General features: G+C 48.3%; 1 protein-coding gene across 2 annotated transcripts in view; it reads right to left on the bottom strand.

The window, feature by feature from the left end:
- LOC147112208 (tripartite motif-containing protein 2-like) overlaps positions 1 to 14453 on the bottom strand; it is a 320620-nt gene that overhangs the window by 199525 nt on the left and 106642 nt on the right. For both annotated transcript variants that reach the window (XM_085999868.1, XM_085999867.1), the window contains one exon: positions 1841 to 2013. In XM_085999868.1, the coding sequence (XP_085855994.1) occupies positions 1841 to 1971 (131 nt within the window). In that variant the 5' untranslated portion in view covers positions 1972 to 2013. The remainder of the gene's footprint in view (positions 1 to 1840; positions 2014 to 14453) is intronic.

A 14453-nucleotide genomic window follows, 5' to 3' on the forward strand; every position in this document is an offset into this window, starting at 1 on the left:
TATTGGAAAAAATTCTGAGGGACAAAATTAGTCTCCACTTGGGGAGGCAAGGATTAATCGGGGATAGTCAGCATGGCTTTGTCAAGGGTAAATCATGTCTGACCAATCTGATTGAATTTTTCGAGGGGGTGACTAGGTGTGTGGATGAGGGAAATGCTGTGGATGTGGTTTACATGGACTTCAGTAAAGCTTTTGACAAAGTCCAGCATAGGAGACTGGTCAAGAAGGTAAGAGCCCATGGGATCCAGGGGGCCTTGGCGCGTTGGATCCTAAACTGGCTGAGTGGCAGGAGGCAGAGGGTGATGGTCGAAGGTTGCTTTTGTGACTGGAAGCCTGTGTCCAGTGGGGTACCTCAGGGATCGGTGCTGGGTCCCTTGCTGTTTGTGATCTACATTAATGATTTGGATGAGAATGTAAAGGGTATGATCAGTAAGTTCGCGGATGACACGAAAATTGGTGGGGTGGTAAATTGCAAGGAGGAAAGCCTCAGGCTACAGGACGATATCAATGGGTTGGTCAGATGGGCGGAAAAGTGGCAAATGGAATTTAACCCAGAAAAGTGCAAGGTGATGCATTTTGGACGGACAAATAAGGCAAGGGAATACACAATGAGTGGTAGGACCCTAGGAAGTACAGAGGGTCAGAGGGACCTTGGTGTACATGTACATAGATCCCTGAAGGCAGCGGAACAGGTAGATAAGGTGGTTAAAAAGGCATATGGGATACTTGCCTTCATTAGCAGAGGCATAGAATATAAGAGCAGGGAGGTTATGATGGAGCTGTACAAAACGCTGGTGAGGCCACAGCTGGAGTACTGTGTGCAGTTCTGGTCGCCTCACTATAGGAAGGATGTGATTGCTTTGGAGAGGGTGCAGAGAAGATTCACCAGGATGTTACCTGGGATGGAGCGCCTCAGCTATGAAGAAAGAGTAAACAGGCTGGGGTTGTTTTCCTTGGAGCAAAGGAGGCTGAGGGGGGACCTGATTGAGGTGTACAAAATGATGAGGGGCATAGATAGGATAGATAAAGAGGAACTTTTCCCCTTAGTAGGGGGGTCAATAACAAGGGGGCATAGATTCAGGGTAAGGGGCAGGAGATTTAGAGGGGATTTGAGGAGGAACTTTTTCACCCAGAGGGTGGTTGGAAGCTGGAACTCACTGCCTGAAAGGGTGGTAGAGGCAGGAACCCTCACAACATTCAAGAAGCATTTGGATGGGCACTTGAAATGCCATTGCATACAAGGCTATGGACCAAATGCTGGAAAATGGGATTAGACTGGACAGGGATTGATGGACGGCACAGACACGATGGGCCGAAGGGCCACTTTCTGCGCTGTAAAACTCTATGACTCTATGACAGCACACCCCCACTCGCTCCCAGCACACCCAGCACTCTCATCCCAGCACTCCCCCACTCCGATCCCAGCACACCCAGCACTCCGATCCCAGCACACCCAGCACTCCGATCCCAGCACACCCAGCACTCCGATCCCAGCACACACAGCACTCCGATCCCAGCGCACCCCCCAATCCGCTCCCAGCACACCCAGCACTCCGATCCCAGCACACCCAGCACCCCGATCCCAGCACACCCAGCGCTCCACTCCCAGCACACCCAGCACCCCGATCCCAGCACACCCAGCACCCCGATCCCAGCACACCCAACACTCTGCTCCCAGCACACCCAGCACAGGTACAGCCCGGTACAGGGACCCATTCCTGAACAGCAAATCACACGCACACACACACCACCACCGGGACACACACATACCGACACCGGGACACACACACATTGTGTGACAAATCTGGGACAGTCGATGGTTTGGGCTGCTCGGACTCACCTCTCACAGAACGTGTGCAGGCACGGCAGAACCTTGGGGTTGTGGTATCGATCCAGACAAATGCTGCAGACTAGAAACTGCTTGTCGATCTGTCGGACCACAGGACTGGTGATGGACTCACAGCTCGCCATTGTAACTCAGCACAGACCCAGCACTCACAGGGCAAGAGTAACCTGCAAAGATAGAGAGAGAGAGAGAGAGAGAGAGAGAGACAGAGAAAGCGAGAGAGAGACAGAGAGAGAGAGAGAGAGAGAGACAGAGAGAGAGAGAGACAGAGAGGCAGAGAGAGAGAGAGGCAGAGAGAGAGACAAAGAGAGACAGACAAAGAGAGAGAGACAGAGAGAGAGACAGAGCGAGAGAGAGATTGAAAGACAGAGAGAGAGACAGAGAGACAGAGCGAGAGAGAGAGAGACAGACAGGGAGAGAGAGACAGAGAGAGAGAGACAGAGAGACAGAGAGAGAGAGACAGACAGAGAGAGACAGACAGACAGAGAGAGGCAGAGAGAGAGGCAGAGAAAGAGAGAGACAGAGAGAGAGAATCAGACAGAGAGAGACAGACAGAGAGAGACAGACAGAGAGAGAGAGACAGAAAGACAGAGCGAGAGAGAGACAGAGAGAGAGAGACACACAGAGGCAGACAGAGAGAGAGAGATACAGAGAGATAGAGTGAGAGAGAGACAGAGAGAGAGAGACAATTTAATATTACACATCATTTGGCAATATACAGCAAACAACACAACTGATAGGGAAGGGGAGAGAAGGGAGGGAGGGAGAGACAGGCAGAGGGAGGCAGGGAGAGACAGAGGGAGAGAGAGGAGAGACAGAGGGAGGGAGGGGAGAGACAGAGGGAGGGGAGGGAGAGAGAGAAAGAGGGAGGGAAGGAGAGAGAGACAGAGGGAGGGAGGAGAGAGGGAGGGAGGGGAGAGACAAAGGGAGGGAGGGGAGAGACAGAAGGAGGGGAGGGAGAGACAGAGGGAGGGAGAGAGAGTCAGAGGGAGGGAGGGAGGGAGGGAGAGCGAGACAGAGGGAGGGAGGTGTATTGATTTGTATGTGGGTTCAATGACGACACATTCATGGAAGAGAATGACTTTTTATCTAAAGTATGTTCAACTCAGTTAACAGTATTACAGGAGACACAATCTTGGAGATCCATCTAAAACGAAACCAAAACTAAACTCTCTCTCTCTCACATGCCCTCTGCTGGTAAGGCATAAATAATCAAACAGGCAAATATGCTGGTAAGGCATCATAATCAAACAGGCAAATACCATCACTATTTGCTGATATCATTACATCTCCCTTTCTTAAAACAAATGTATTTTACTTTTATCTAACAACATGTTTTCTTTGTATGACTCTGCATTTTAACTGTAACAGTTAATGAACTTACATTATCATTATCATTATCAAGGTTTTTTAACCTTGTTTAGTGTGTTCACGTGAAATATGTAAATACACTAGAACTTGAAGAAAGAATAAGATAACATTACTTCCTTCTGTAACAAGAGTCCTTAAACTTGCTCTATGAGTCTCTCAGGAGGCTTCACGTGTCTTGAGGATTTTCTGATTGATTGTCCTTGAATCTGAGTTGTTGCCTCAGATGATGATTTCTCAGCTATGTGATCAGGTTGTTCAACAGTATCAGTCTTTTGACCTGCTGTGTGATCAGGTTGTTCAACAGTATCAGTCTTTTGACTTGCTGTGGCTGGTCCCATGAGAAGATCCCTACGATTTATTCGCAGAACAGCACCCTCATCTGTCTGAATGGTGTATGATCTTGGTTGGACTTCACTCAGGACGGTTCCCTTCTGAGTCCATATGTTTGTTTTGTCTTTGAACCTTACTTGGTCACTAGTGTGGAGTTCAGGTAGGTTTTGTGTTCCTCTGTCATAGTAGTACTTTTGCTTTTCTTTCTGTTGTTCTTTGAACTTCCTCACTTTCTCCCCCTCTTTCGTTTTCAGGAGGTTCTCCGGGATGGGTAGGTTTGACCTTAGCAGACGTCCCATAAGGAGTTGGGCTGGTGACATACCACATTCGAGCGGCGTTGTGCGGTATACAAGCATGCTCTGGTAGAAGTCAGTTCCACTGTCTTTTGCCTTGTACATCAGTCTTTTCACTGTCTGGACCGATTTTTCCACTAGTCCATTGGACTGTGGAAAGTGAGGACTTGACGTTGTGTGGACAAAGTCCCACTCTTTGGCAAAGTGTCGGAAACTTGCATTGTAAAACTGGGGTCCGTTGTCTGTGAAGACCTCGCTTGCCACGCCATGTCTGGAGAATATGGCTTTCATACATGTTATCACAGCATCTGCAGTGGTGGTGCACAGTCTACAAACCTCTGGATACAGGGAGTAATAGTCTGTGACTACAAGATAGTCCTTCCCTTGACATACGAATAGGTCAGCGCCTACCTTCTGGTAAGGTCTGTCTGGTGCTGGGTGTGGCTTTAGTGGTTCTACCGGATTGCTTGCTCGATATTTCAGGCATATTGTGCAGTTTGACACCTCATTTGTCACATCTTGGTTGATTCGTGGCCAGTACATCACCTCTCGTGCTCTTTTCTTACACTTTTCGATTCCCAGATGTCCTCCATGGATCCTTTTTAGCATCTCTTTTCTCAGACTCTTTGGGATAACTATTTTACTTCCTTTGTAGATGATGTCTTCGACCACTGATAGTTCTGCCCTGCAGTTCCAGTACTCTGCCATGTCATGTGAGCAGTCTTGCTTCATGTTGGGTCATCCATCCAAGATGCTTTTCCTCAGTCATCTCATTGTTTCATCTTTGTTTGTCTCAGTCTTTATGAGCTCCATTTTTGCATCTGCTATGGGCAGTGCACTTGTGATCATGTCCACGTAGGCGTTCACTTTTTCATCCATTTTGGTGTTTGCGGGCTCACTTGGGTCAACAGCTTTGGACAACGTGTCTGCTGTATACATCAGCTTACCCGGTGTGTACGCAACATTCAGTGTATAGCGTTGCAGCCTGATCATCATTCTTTGTATTCTAAGCGGACAGCTATTTAGTGGCTTTTGGAACAATGCAATCAAGGGCTTATGGTCAGTCTCTACACTGATTGCTTGTCCTGCCACAAACTGGTGAAATCTTTCACAGGCGTATGTGATGCTGAGCAGCTCCTTTTCTATTTGAGCAAATCGCGTCTCCGCGTCTGTCATTGAGCGCGATGCATATGCAATAGGTTGCCAGTAGTCATATTTTTGCAGAAGAACGGCACCGAGCCCACTCTGTGATGCATCTGATGATATCTTGATGGGTCTCGCTGGGTCATAAAACCTCAGAACTGGTTCCTCTGTGAGCAGTTTCTTTAGGTCGCTCCATGACTTCTCATGCTCATGATTCCATTCCCATTCTATGTTCTTTTCAGTTAGTCTTCTCAGTGGCGCCATCTTTTCTGAGAGGTTGGATATGAATTTACCCATGTAGTTGACCATTCCATTAAACCTCTGCACGTCCTTTTTGCATTGTGGCTTTGGCATATTCTCAATGGCGGACACCTTTCTGGGATCTGGTCTGATGCCCTCACTGCTAAGGATATCTCCCACGAATGTCAGTTCTGTCACCCCGAGCTGGCATTTCTCTCTATTCAGCTTCAGGTTTGTTTTCCTTGTTGCTTCTAGCACTTTTTTCAGTCTCGCGTCATGCTCAGTTCTCGTGGTTCCCCATACTATGATGTCATCCATTGAGGTATCAACTCCCTCCAGATGCTCATAGATCATATGGATAGTTTTGTGACACTCTTCAGGAGCTGAGGCAATGCCAAATGTTAACCTTAGGAATCTGTATCTGCCAAATGGACTGTTGAACGTGCACAGTCTTGAACTTTCTTCGTCCAGTTTCATCTGCCAAAATCCTGATGATGCATCTAACTTGCTGAAATACTTTGCATTTGCAAACTGTGACATGATTTCCTCACGTGTAGGAAGCTTGAAGTGCTCTCTCTTTATTGCTCTGTTTAGATCTCTTGGATCCAGGCAAATTCTGAGCTTTCCATTCTTTTTGTCCACAACGACGAGGGAATTCACCCACTCAGTTGGCTCATCTATCTTCTGAATCACGTTCAGGCTTTCCATCCTGTTCAACTCTGCCTTCAGTTGCTTTTGAAGAGCAAACGGAACTTTTCTGCATGGATGTATGACCGTTGGCATACTTTTATCTACTCTGATCGTGTGTTCTCCTGGAAGGCAGCCTAGACCCTTAAATAGGTCGTTGTACTCTTTCATGAGTTCATCATAGACTGTCTCTCCTTCGCTTTCCACAACGAGGACTCTCTTTACCAGGTTCAGTCTCTCACAGGCTTTTAAACCTAGTATGGCTTGCACATCCTTTGGCACCACGATTAGTGCTAGCGTGTGCTCTCTGTCCTTGTGTGTCACTTTGACAATGCATCTTCCTTTCACTGGTATATCAGTACCTGAGTATCCTGTCACTTTCACTTTGATTCCATGTATCTTTGGTCTGGGTCTAATTTTCTTAAAATCAGTCTCTGATATCACATTAACTTGTGCTCCAGTATCCAATTTAAATGGAATATGTATGTCATTCACTTTTAGTGTCAACATCCAGTCTCTTTTTTCTTCTTTGTTTTCAGACGCAACATCCACATAGAACTCCTCGATCTCGCTTTCATCTACTGCATGGACCTTGCTTTCTTGCGCTTGGTTCTTACAGCAATGGGCATAATGGTTGTTTTTGTTGCAACTATTGCATGTTTTACCATATGCTGGACACTTTTTTGGTGGATGCTGTGTACCGCATCGACTACATGACTTTCGATTGCCCCTTTCATTTTTGTTCGCTGGCCACGCCTCTTTTTTCACATTGGCGCACTTTTTGTTAAACGGTTTGTGTCCGTTCATTCTCACTGCATCCACGTTGCAGCTACTGTCACTGAACAGCTCCTTTGCCTGCGACTTCACAGTCTCTGTAGCCCTACACAGTGCTATGGCTTTTCCCAGGTCTAGATTTTGCTCTCTTAGCAGTCTTTCCCTTAGACCATTATCTGGAATACCACACACCAGTCTGTCTTTTATCAGCGAGCCTGTCAGTCCCCCAAACTCACATGTTTTGCTTCGGTTTCTCAGTTCAGTCACATACTGATCAATAGTCTCTCCCGTTTTCTGTACACATGTGAAAAATCTGTGCCTCTCAAATGTCACGTTACGTTTAGGTATGCAGTAGGCCTCAAACTGTTCCATTATTTTATCCAGCTTCATTTTGTCTCCATCAGCAGCGAATGTGAAGTTATTATACACCTCCAGCGCTTCATCACCCACGACATGTAAGAACACTGACGCTTTCATTTTATCACTTTTCTCGTCAGCTCCGATTGCCGCTAAATATAACTCCAAACGTTGTTTGAACCTCCTCCAATTTTCAGCCACATTACCTGTCAACTGAAGCTACGCCGGTGGGTGTAAAGCTTCCATTTTTTCACTTCGTTAGCTATTCTTCAAAGGTAAGTAACGATGTTCTCTTTTGGCTTGCTAATATGTGGAGAGCTGATTTAACTTCAGATTTTTCCTCTTCATCTCTTTCAATCACTTCTGACACCATGTATTGATTTGTATGTGGGTTCAATGACGACACATTCATGAAAGAGAATGACTTTTTATCTAAAGTATGTTCAACTCAGTTAACAGCATTACAGGAGACACCATCTTAGAGATTCATCTAAAACGAAACCAAAACTAAACTCTCTCTCTCTCACATGCGCTCTGCTGGTAAGGCATAAATAATCAAACAGGCAAATATGCTGGTAAGGCATCATAATCAAACAGGCAAATACCATCACTATTTGCTGATATCATTACAGGAGGGAGGGAGAGAGAGACAGAGGGAGGGAGGAGAGGGAGAGACAGAGGGAGGGAGAGGAGAGGTCGGGAGGGAGGAGAGTGAGGGAGGCAGTAGGAATACATGCTACTGTAATCTTTGAACCAAATCTTCAAAATCCAACATGTCAGAATAGAGACACTAATATTCTTGGATCTTTACAAGTTTTACCCGAGATTATTTTGGTCCATATTTTAAATCACCCGAGTCCCAACTCACCAAAACCCACACCAGGAGCTCCAGCCCCGGGGGGTGGGGATGTGACCGACCCTGGGCTATCTCACACCCCGGGGACACCACATTCAATCTTCAACAACATAACACGTTCACCTCATTGAAATCTCACACTCACATTCCTCGCACACTCACATTCCTCTCACACTCACATTCCTCTCTCACACTCACATTCCTCTCTCACACTCACATTCCTCTCACACTCACATTCCTCTCTCACACTCACATTCCCCTCACACTCACATTCCTCTCTCACACTCACATTCCTCTCACACTCACATTCCCCTCTCACACTCACATTCCGCTCTCACACTCAAATTCCTCTCACACTCACATTCCTCTCTCACACTCACATTCCTCTCTCACACTCACATTCCTCTCTCACACTCACATTCCTCCCTCACACTCACATTCCTCTCTCACATTCACATTACTCTCACACTCACATTCCTCTCTCACACTCACATTCCTCTCTCACACTCACATTCCCCTCACACTCACATTCCCCTCTCACACTCACATTCCTCTCTCACACTCACATTCCTCTCTCACACTCACATTCCTCTCTCACACTCATTCCCCTCTCACACACACATTCCTCTCTCACACTCACATTCCTCTCTCACACTCATATTCCTCTCTCGCACTCACATTCCTCTCTCACACTCACATTCCTCTTACACTCACATTTCTCTCACACTCACATTCCCCTCTCACACTCATTCCCCTCTCACACTCACATTCCTCTCTCACACTCACATTCCCCACACTCACATTCCTCTCTCACTCACATTCCTCTCTCACACTCACATTCCTCGCTCACACTCACTTTCCTCCCTCACACTCACATTTCCCTCGCACACTCACGTTCCTCTCTCACACTCACATTCTCCTCACTCACACTCACATTCCTCTCACACTCACATTCCCCTCACACTCACATTGCCCTCACACTCACATTCCTCTCGCACACTCACATTCCTCTCACACTCACATTCCTCTCTCACACTCACATGCCTCTCTGACACTCACATTCCCCGCTCACACTCACATTCCTCTCTCACACTCACATTCCCCGCTCACACTCACATTCATCTCTCACACTCACATTCCCCGCTCACACTCACATTCCTCTCTCACACTCACATTCCTCGCACATTCGCATTCCTCTCTCACACTCACATTCCCCTCGCACTCACATTGCCCGCACACTCGCATTCCTCTCTCATACTCACATTCCTCTCTCACACTCACATTCCCCGCTCACACTCACATTCCTCTCTCACACTCACATTCCTCGCACACTCACATTCCTCGCTCACACTCACATTCCTCTCGCACTCACATTACTCTCTCACACTCACATTCCCCTCACACACTCACATTCCTCACTCACACTCACATTCCCCTCTCACACTCACATTCCTCTCTCACACTCACATTCCTCTCTCACAGTCACATTCGTCACACTCACATTCCCCTCGCACACTCACATTCCTCTCACACTCACATTCCCCTCACACTCACATTCCTCACACACTCACATTCCTCCCTCACTCACATTCCTCTCTCACACTCACATTCCCCTCGCACACTCACATTCCTCGCTCACACTCACATTCCTCTCTCACACTCACATTCCTCACACTCACATTCCTCTCACACTCACACTCCTCTCTCACACTCACATTCCCCTCACACTCACATTCCTCTCTCACACTCACATTCCCCTCTCACACTCCTCCCTCACACTCACATTCCTCTCACACACTCACATTCCTCTCTCACACTCACATTCCCCTCACACACTCGCATTCCTCGCTCACACTCACATTCCACTCTCACACTCACATTCCGCTCTCACACTCACATTCCCCTCTCACACTCACATTCCCCTCTCACACTCACATTCCTCTCGAACACTCACATTCCCCTCTCACACTCACATTCCACTCTCACACTCACATTCCGCTCTCACACTCACATTCCCCTCTCACACTCACATTCCCCTCTCACACTCACATTCCCCTCTCACACTCACATTCCTCTCGAACACTCACATTCCCCTCTCACACTCCCCCCTCACACTCACATTCCCCTCACACTCACATTCCCCTCACACTCACATTCCCCTCTCACACTCACATTCCCCTCACACTCACATTCCTCTCACACTCACATTCCTCTCTCACACTCACATTCCCCTCGCACACTCACATTCCTCGCTCACACTCACATTCCCCTCTCACACTCACATTCCTCTCTCACACTCACGTTCCTCTCTCACAATCACATTCCCCTCACACTCACATTCCCCTCTCACACTCACATTCCTCTCACACTCACATTCCTCTGTCACACTCACATTCCCCTCTCACACTCACATTCCTCTCTCACACTCACATTCCCCGCTCACACTCACATTCCTCTCACACTCACATTCCCCGCTCACACTCACATTCATCTCTCACACTCACATTCCTCGCACACTCGCATTCCCCTTGCACACTCGCATTCCTCTCTCACACTCACATTACCCTCGCACTCACATTGCCCGCACACTCTCATTCCTCTCTCATACTCACATTCCTCTCTCACACTCACATTCCCCGCTCACACTCACATTCCTCTCTCACACTCACATTCTCCACTCACACTCACATTCCTCTCTCACACTCACATTCCTCTTGCACTCACATTCCTCTGTCACACTCACATTCCCCTCGCACACTCACATTCCTCGCTCACACTCACATTCCTCTTGCACTCACATTCCTCTGTCACACTCACATTCCCCTCGCACACTCACATTCCTCACTCACACTCACATTCCTCTCACACTCACATTCCTCGCTCACACTCACATTCCTCTCACACTCACATTCCTCTCACACTCACATTCCTCTCTCACGCTCACATTCCCCTCACACTCACATTCCTCACACACTCACATTCCTCGCTAACACTCACATTCCCCTCTCACACTCACATTCCCCTCTCACACTCACATTCCTCTCGCACACTCACATTCCTCTCTCACACTCACATTCCTCTCTCACACTCACATTCCTCGCTCACTCTCACAATCCCCTCGCACACACATTCCTCGCTCACACTCACATTCCTCTCTCACTCTCACATTCCTCTCTCACAATCACATTCCCCTCACACTCACATTCCTCACACACTCACATTCTCCTCTAACAATCACATTCCCCTCACACTCACATTCCCCTCACACTCACATTCCCCTCACACTCACATTCCCCTCTCACACTCACATTCCTCTCACACTCACATTCCTCTCTCACACTCACATTCCCCTCTCACACTCACATTCCTTGCTCACACTCACATTCCTCTCTCACACTCCCCTCGCACACTCACATTCCTCGCTCACACTCACATTCCCCTCTCACACTCACATTCCTCTCTCACACTCACATTCCCCTCGCACACTCACATTCCCCTCTCACACTCACGTTCCTCTCTCACAATCACATTCCCCTCACACTCACATTCCCCTCTCACACTCACATTCCTCTCACACTCACATTCCTCTGTCACACTCACATTCCCCTCTCACACTCACATTCCTCTCACACTCACATTCCTCTCACACTCACATTCCTCTCACACTCACATTCCTCTGTCACACTCACATCCCCTCTCACACTCACATTCCTCTCACACTCACATTCCTCTCACACTCACATTCCCCTCTCAGTCACATTCCCCTCTCACACTCACATTCCTCTCACACTCACATTCCTCTCTCACACTCTCATTCCACTCACACTCACATTCCTCTATCACACTCACATTCCTCTCTCACACTCACATTCCTCGCTCAAACTCACATTCCTCTCTCACACTCACATTCCCCTCTCACACTCACATTCCTCGCTCACACTCACATTCCCCGCTCACACTCACATTCCTCTCTCACACTCACATTCCCCTCGCACTCACATTGCCCGCACACTCTCATTCCTCTCTCATACTCACATTCCTCTCTCACACTCACATTCCCCGCTCACACTCACATTCCTCTCTCACACTCACATTCTCCACTCACACTCACATTCCTCTCTCACACTCACATTCCTCGCACACTCAAAATCCTCTCTCACACTCACATTCCTCGCTCACACTCACATTCCTCTTGCACTCACATTACTCTCTCACACTCACATTCCCCTCGCACACACATTCCTCACTCACACTCACATTCCTCTCACTCACATTCCTCGCTCACACACACATTCCTCTCACACTCACATTCCCCTCTCACACTCACATTCCTCTCGCACACTCACATTCCTCTCTCACACTCACATTCCTCGCTCACTCTCACAATCCCCTCGCACACACATTCCTCGCTCACACTCACATTCCTCTCTCACTCTCACATTCCTCTCTCACACTCACATTCCTCACACACTCACATTCCTCTCTCACACTCACATTCCCCTCTCACACTCACATTCCTTGCTCACACTCACATTCCTCTCTCACACTCCCCTCGCACACTCACATTCCTCGCTCACATTCCCCTCTCACACTCACATTCCTCTCTCACACTCACATTCCCCTCGCACACTCACATTCCTCTCTCACACTCACATTCCCCTCGCACTCACATTGCCCGCACACTCTCATTCCTCTCTCATACTCACATTCCTCTCTCACACTCACATTCCCCGCTCACACTCACATTCCTCTCTCACACTCACATTCCTCGCACACTCACATTCCTCGCTCACACTCACATTCCTCTCGCACTCACATTACTCTCTCACACTCACATTCCCCTCACACACTCACATTCCTCACTCACACTCACATTCCCCTCTCACACTCACATTCCTCTCTCACACTCACATTCCTCTCTCAGTCACATTCGTCACACTCACATTCCCCTCGCACACTCACATTCCTCTCACACTCACATTCCCCTCACACTCACATTCCTCACACACTCACATTCCTCCCTCACTCACATTCCTCTCTCACACTCACATTCCCCTCGCACACTCACATTCCTCGCTCACACTCACATTCCTCTCTCACACTCACATTCCTCACACTCACATTCCTCTCACACTCACACTCCTCTCTCACACTCACATTCCCCTCACACTCACATTCCTCTCTCACACTCACATTCCCCTCTCACACTCCTCCCTCACACTCACATTCCTCTCACACACTCACATTCCTCTCTCACACTCACATTCCCCTCGCACACTCGCATTCCTCGCTCACACTCACATTCCACTCTCACACTCACATTCCGCTCTCACACTCACATTCCCCTCTCACACTCACATTCCCCTCTCACACTCACATTCCTCTCGAACACTCACATTCCCCTCTCACACTCACATTCCACTCTCACACTCACATTCCGCTCTCACACTCACATTCCCCTCTCACACTCACATTCCCCTCTCACACTCACATTCCTCTCGAACACTCACATTCCCCTCTCACACTCCCCCCTCACACTCACATTCCCCTCACACTCACATTCCCCTCACACTCACATTCCCCTCTCACACTCACATTCCCCTCACACTCACATTCCTCTCACACTCACATTCCTCTCTCACACTCACATTCCCCTCGCACACTCACATTCCTCGCTCACACTCACATTCCCCTCTCACACTCACATTCCTCTCTCACACTCACGTTCCTCTCTCACAATCACATTCCCCTCACACTCACATTCCCCTCTCACACTCACATTCCTCTCACACTCACATTCCTCTGTCACACTCACATTCCCCTCTCACACTCACATTCCTCTCTCACACTCACATTCCCCGCTCACACTCACATTCCTCTCACACTCACATTCCCCGCTCACACTCACATTCATCTCTCACACTCACATTCCCCGCTCACACTCACATTCCTCTCTCACACTCACATTCCTCGCACACTCGCATTCCCCTTGCACACTCGCATTCCTCTCTCACACTCACATTACCCTCGCACTCACATTGCCCGCACACTCTCATTCCTCTCTCATACTCACATTCCTCTCTCACACTCACATTCCCCGCTCACACTCACATTCCTCTCTCACACTCACATTCTCCACTCACACTCACATTCCTCTCTCACACTCACATTCCTCTTGCACTCACATTCCTCTGTCACACTCACATTCCCCTCGCACACTCACATTCCTCGCTCACACTCACATTCCTCTTGCACTCACATTCCTCTGTCACACTCACATTCCCCTCGCACACTCACATTCCTCACTCACACTCACATTCCTCTCACACTCACATTCCTCGCTCACACTCACATTCCTCTCACACTCACATTCCTCTCACACTCACATTCCTCTCTCACGCTCACATTCCCCTCACACTCACATTCCTCACACACTCACATTCCTCGCTAACACTCACATTCCCCTCTCACACTCACATTCCCCTCTCACACTCACATTCCTCTCGCACACTCACATTCCTCTCTCACACTCACATTCCTCTCTCACACTCACATT

Source organism: Somniosus microcephalus, chromosome 10 (assembly GCF_052327205.1).
Source record: "Somniosus microcephalus isolate GS21.2 chromosome 10, FLI_Smic_1.0, whole genome shotgun sequence".
Lineage (NCBI taxonomy): Eukaryota > Metazoa > Chordata > Chondrichthyes > Squaliformes > Somniosidae > Somniosus > Somniosus microcephalus.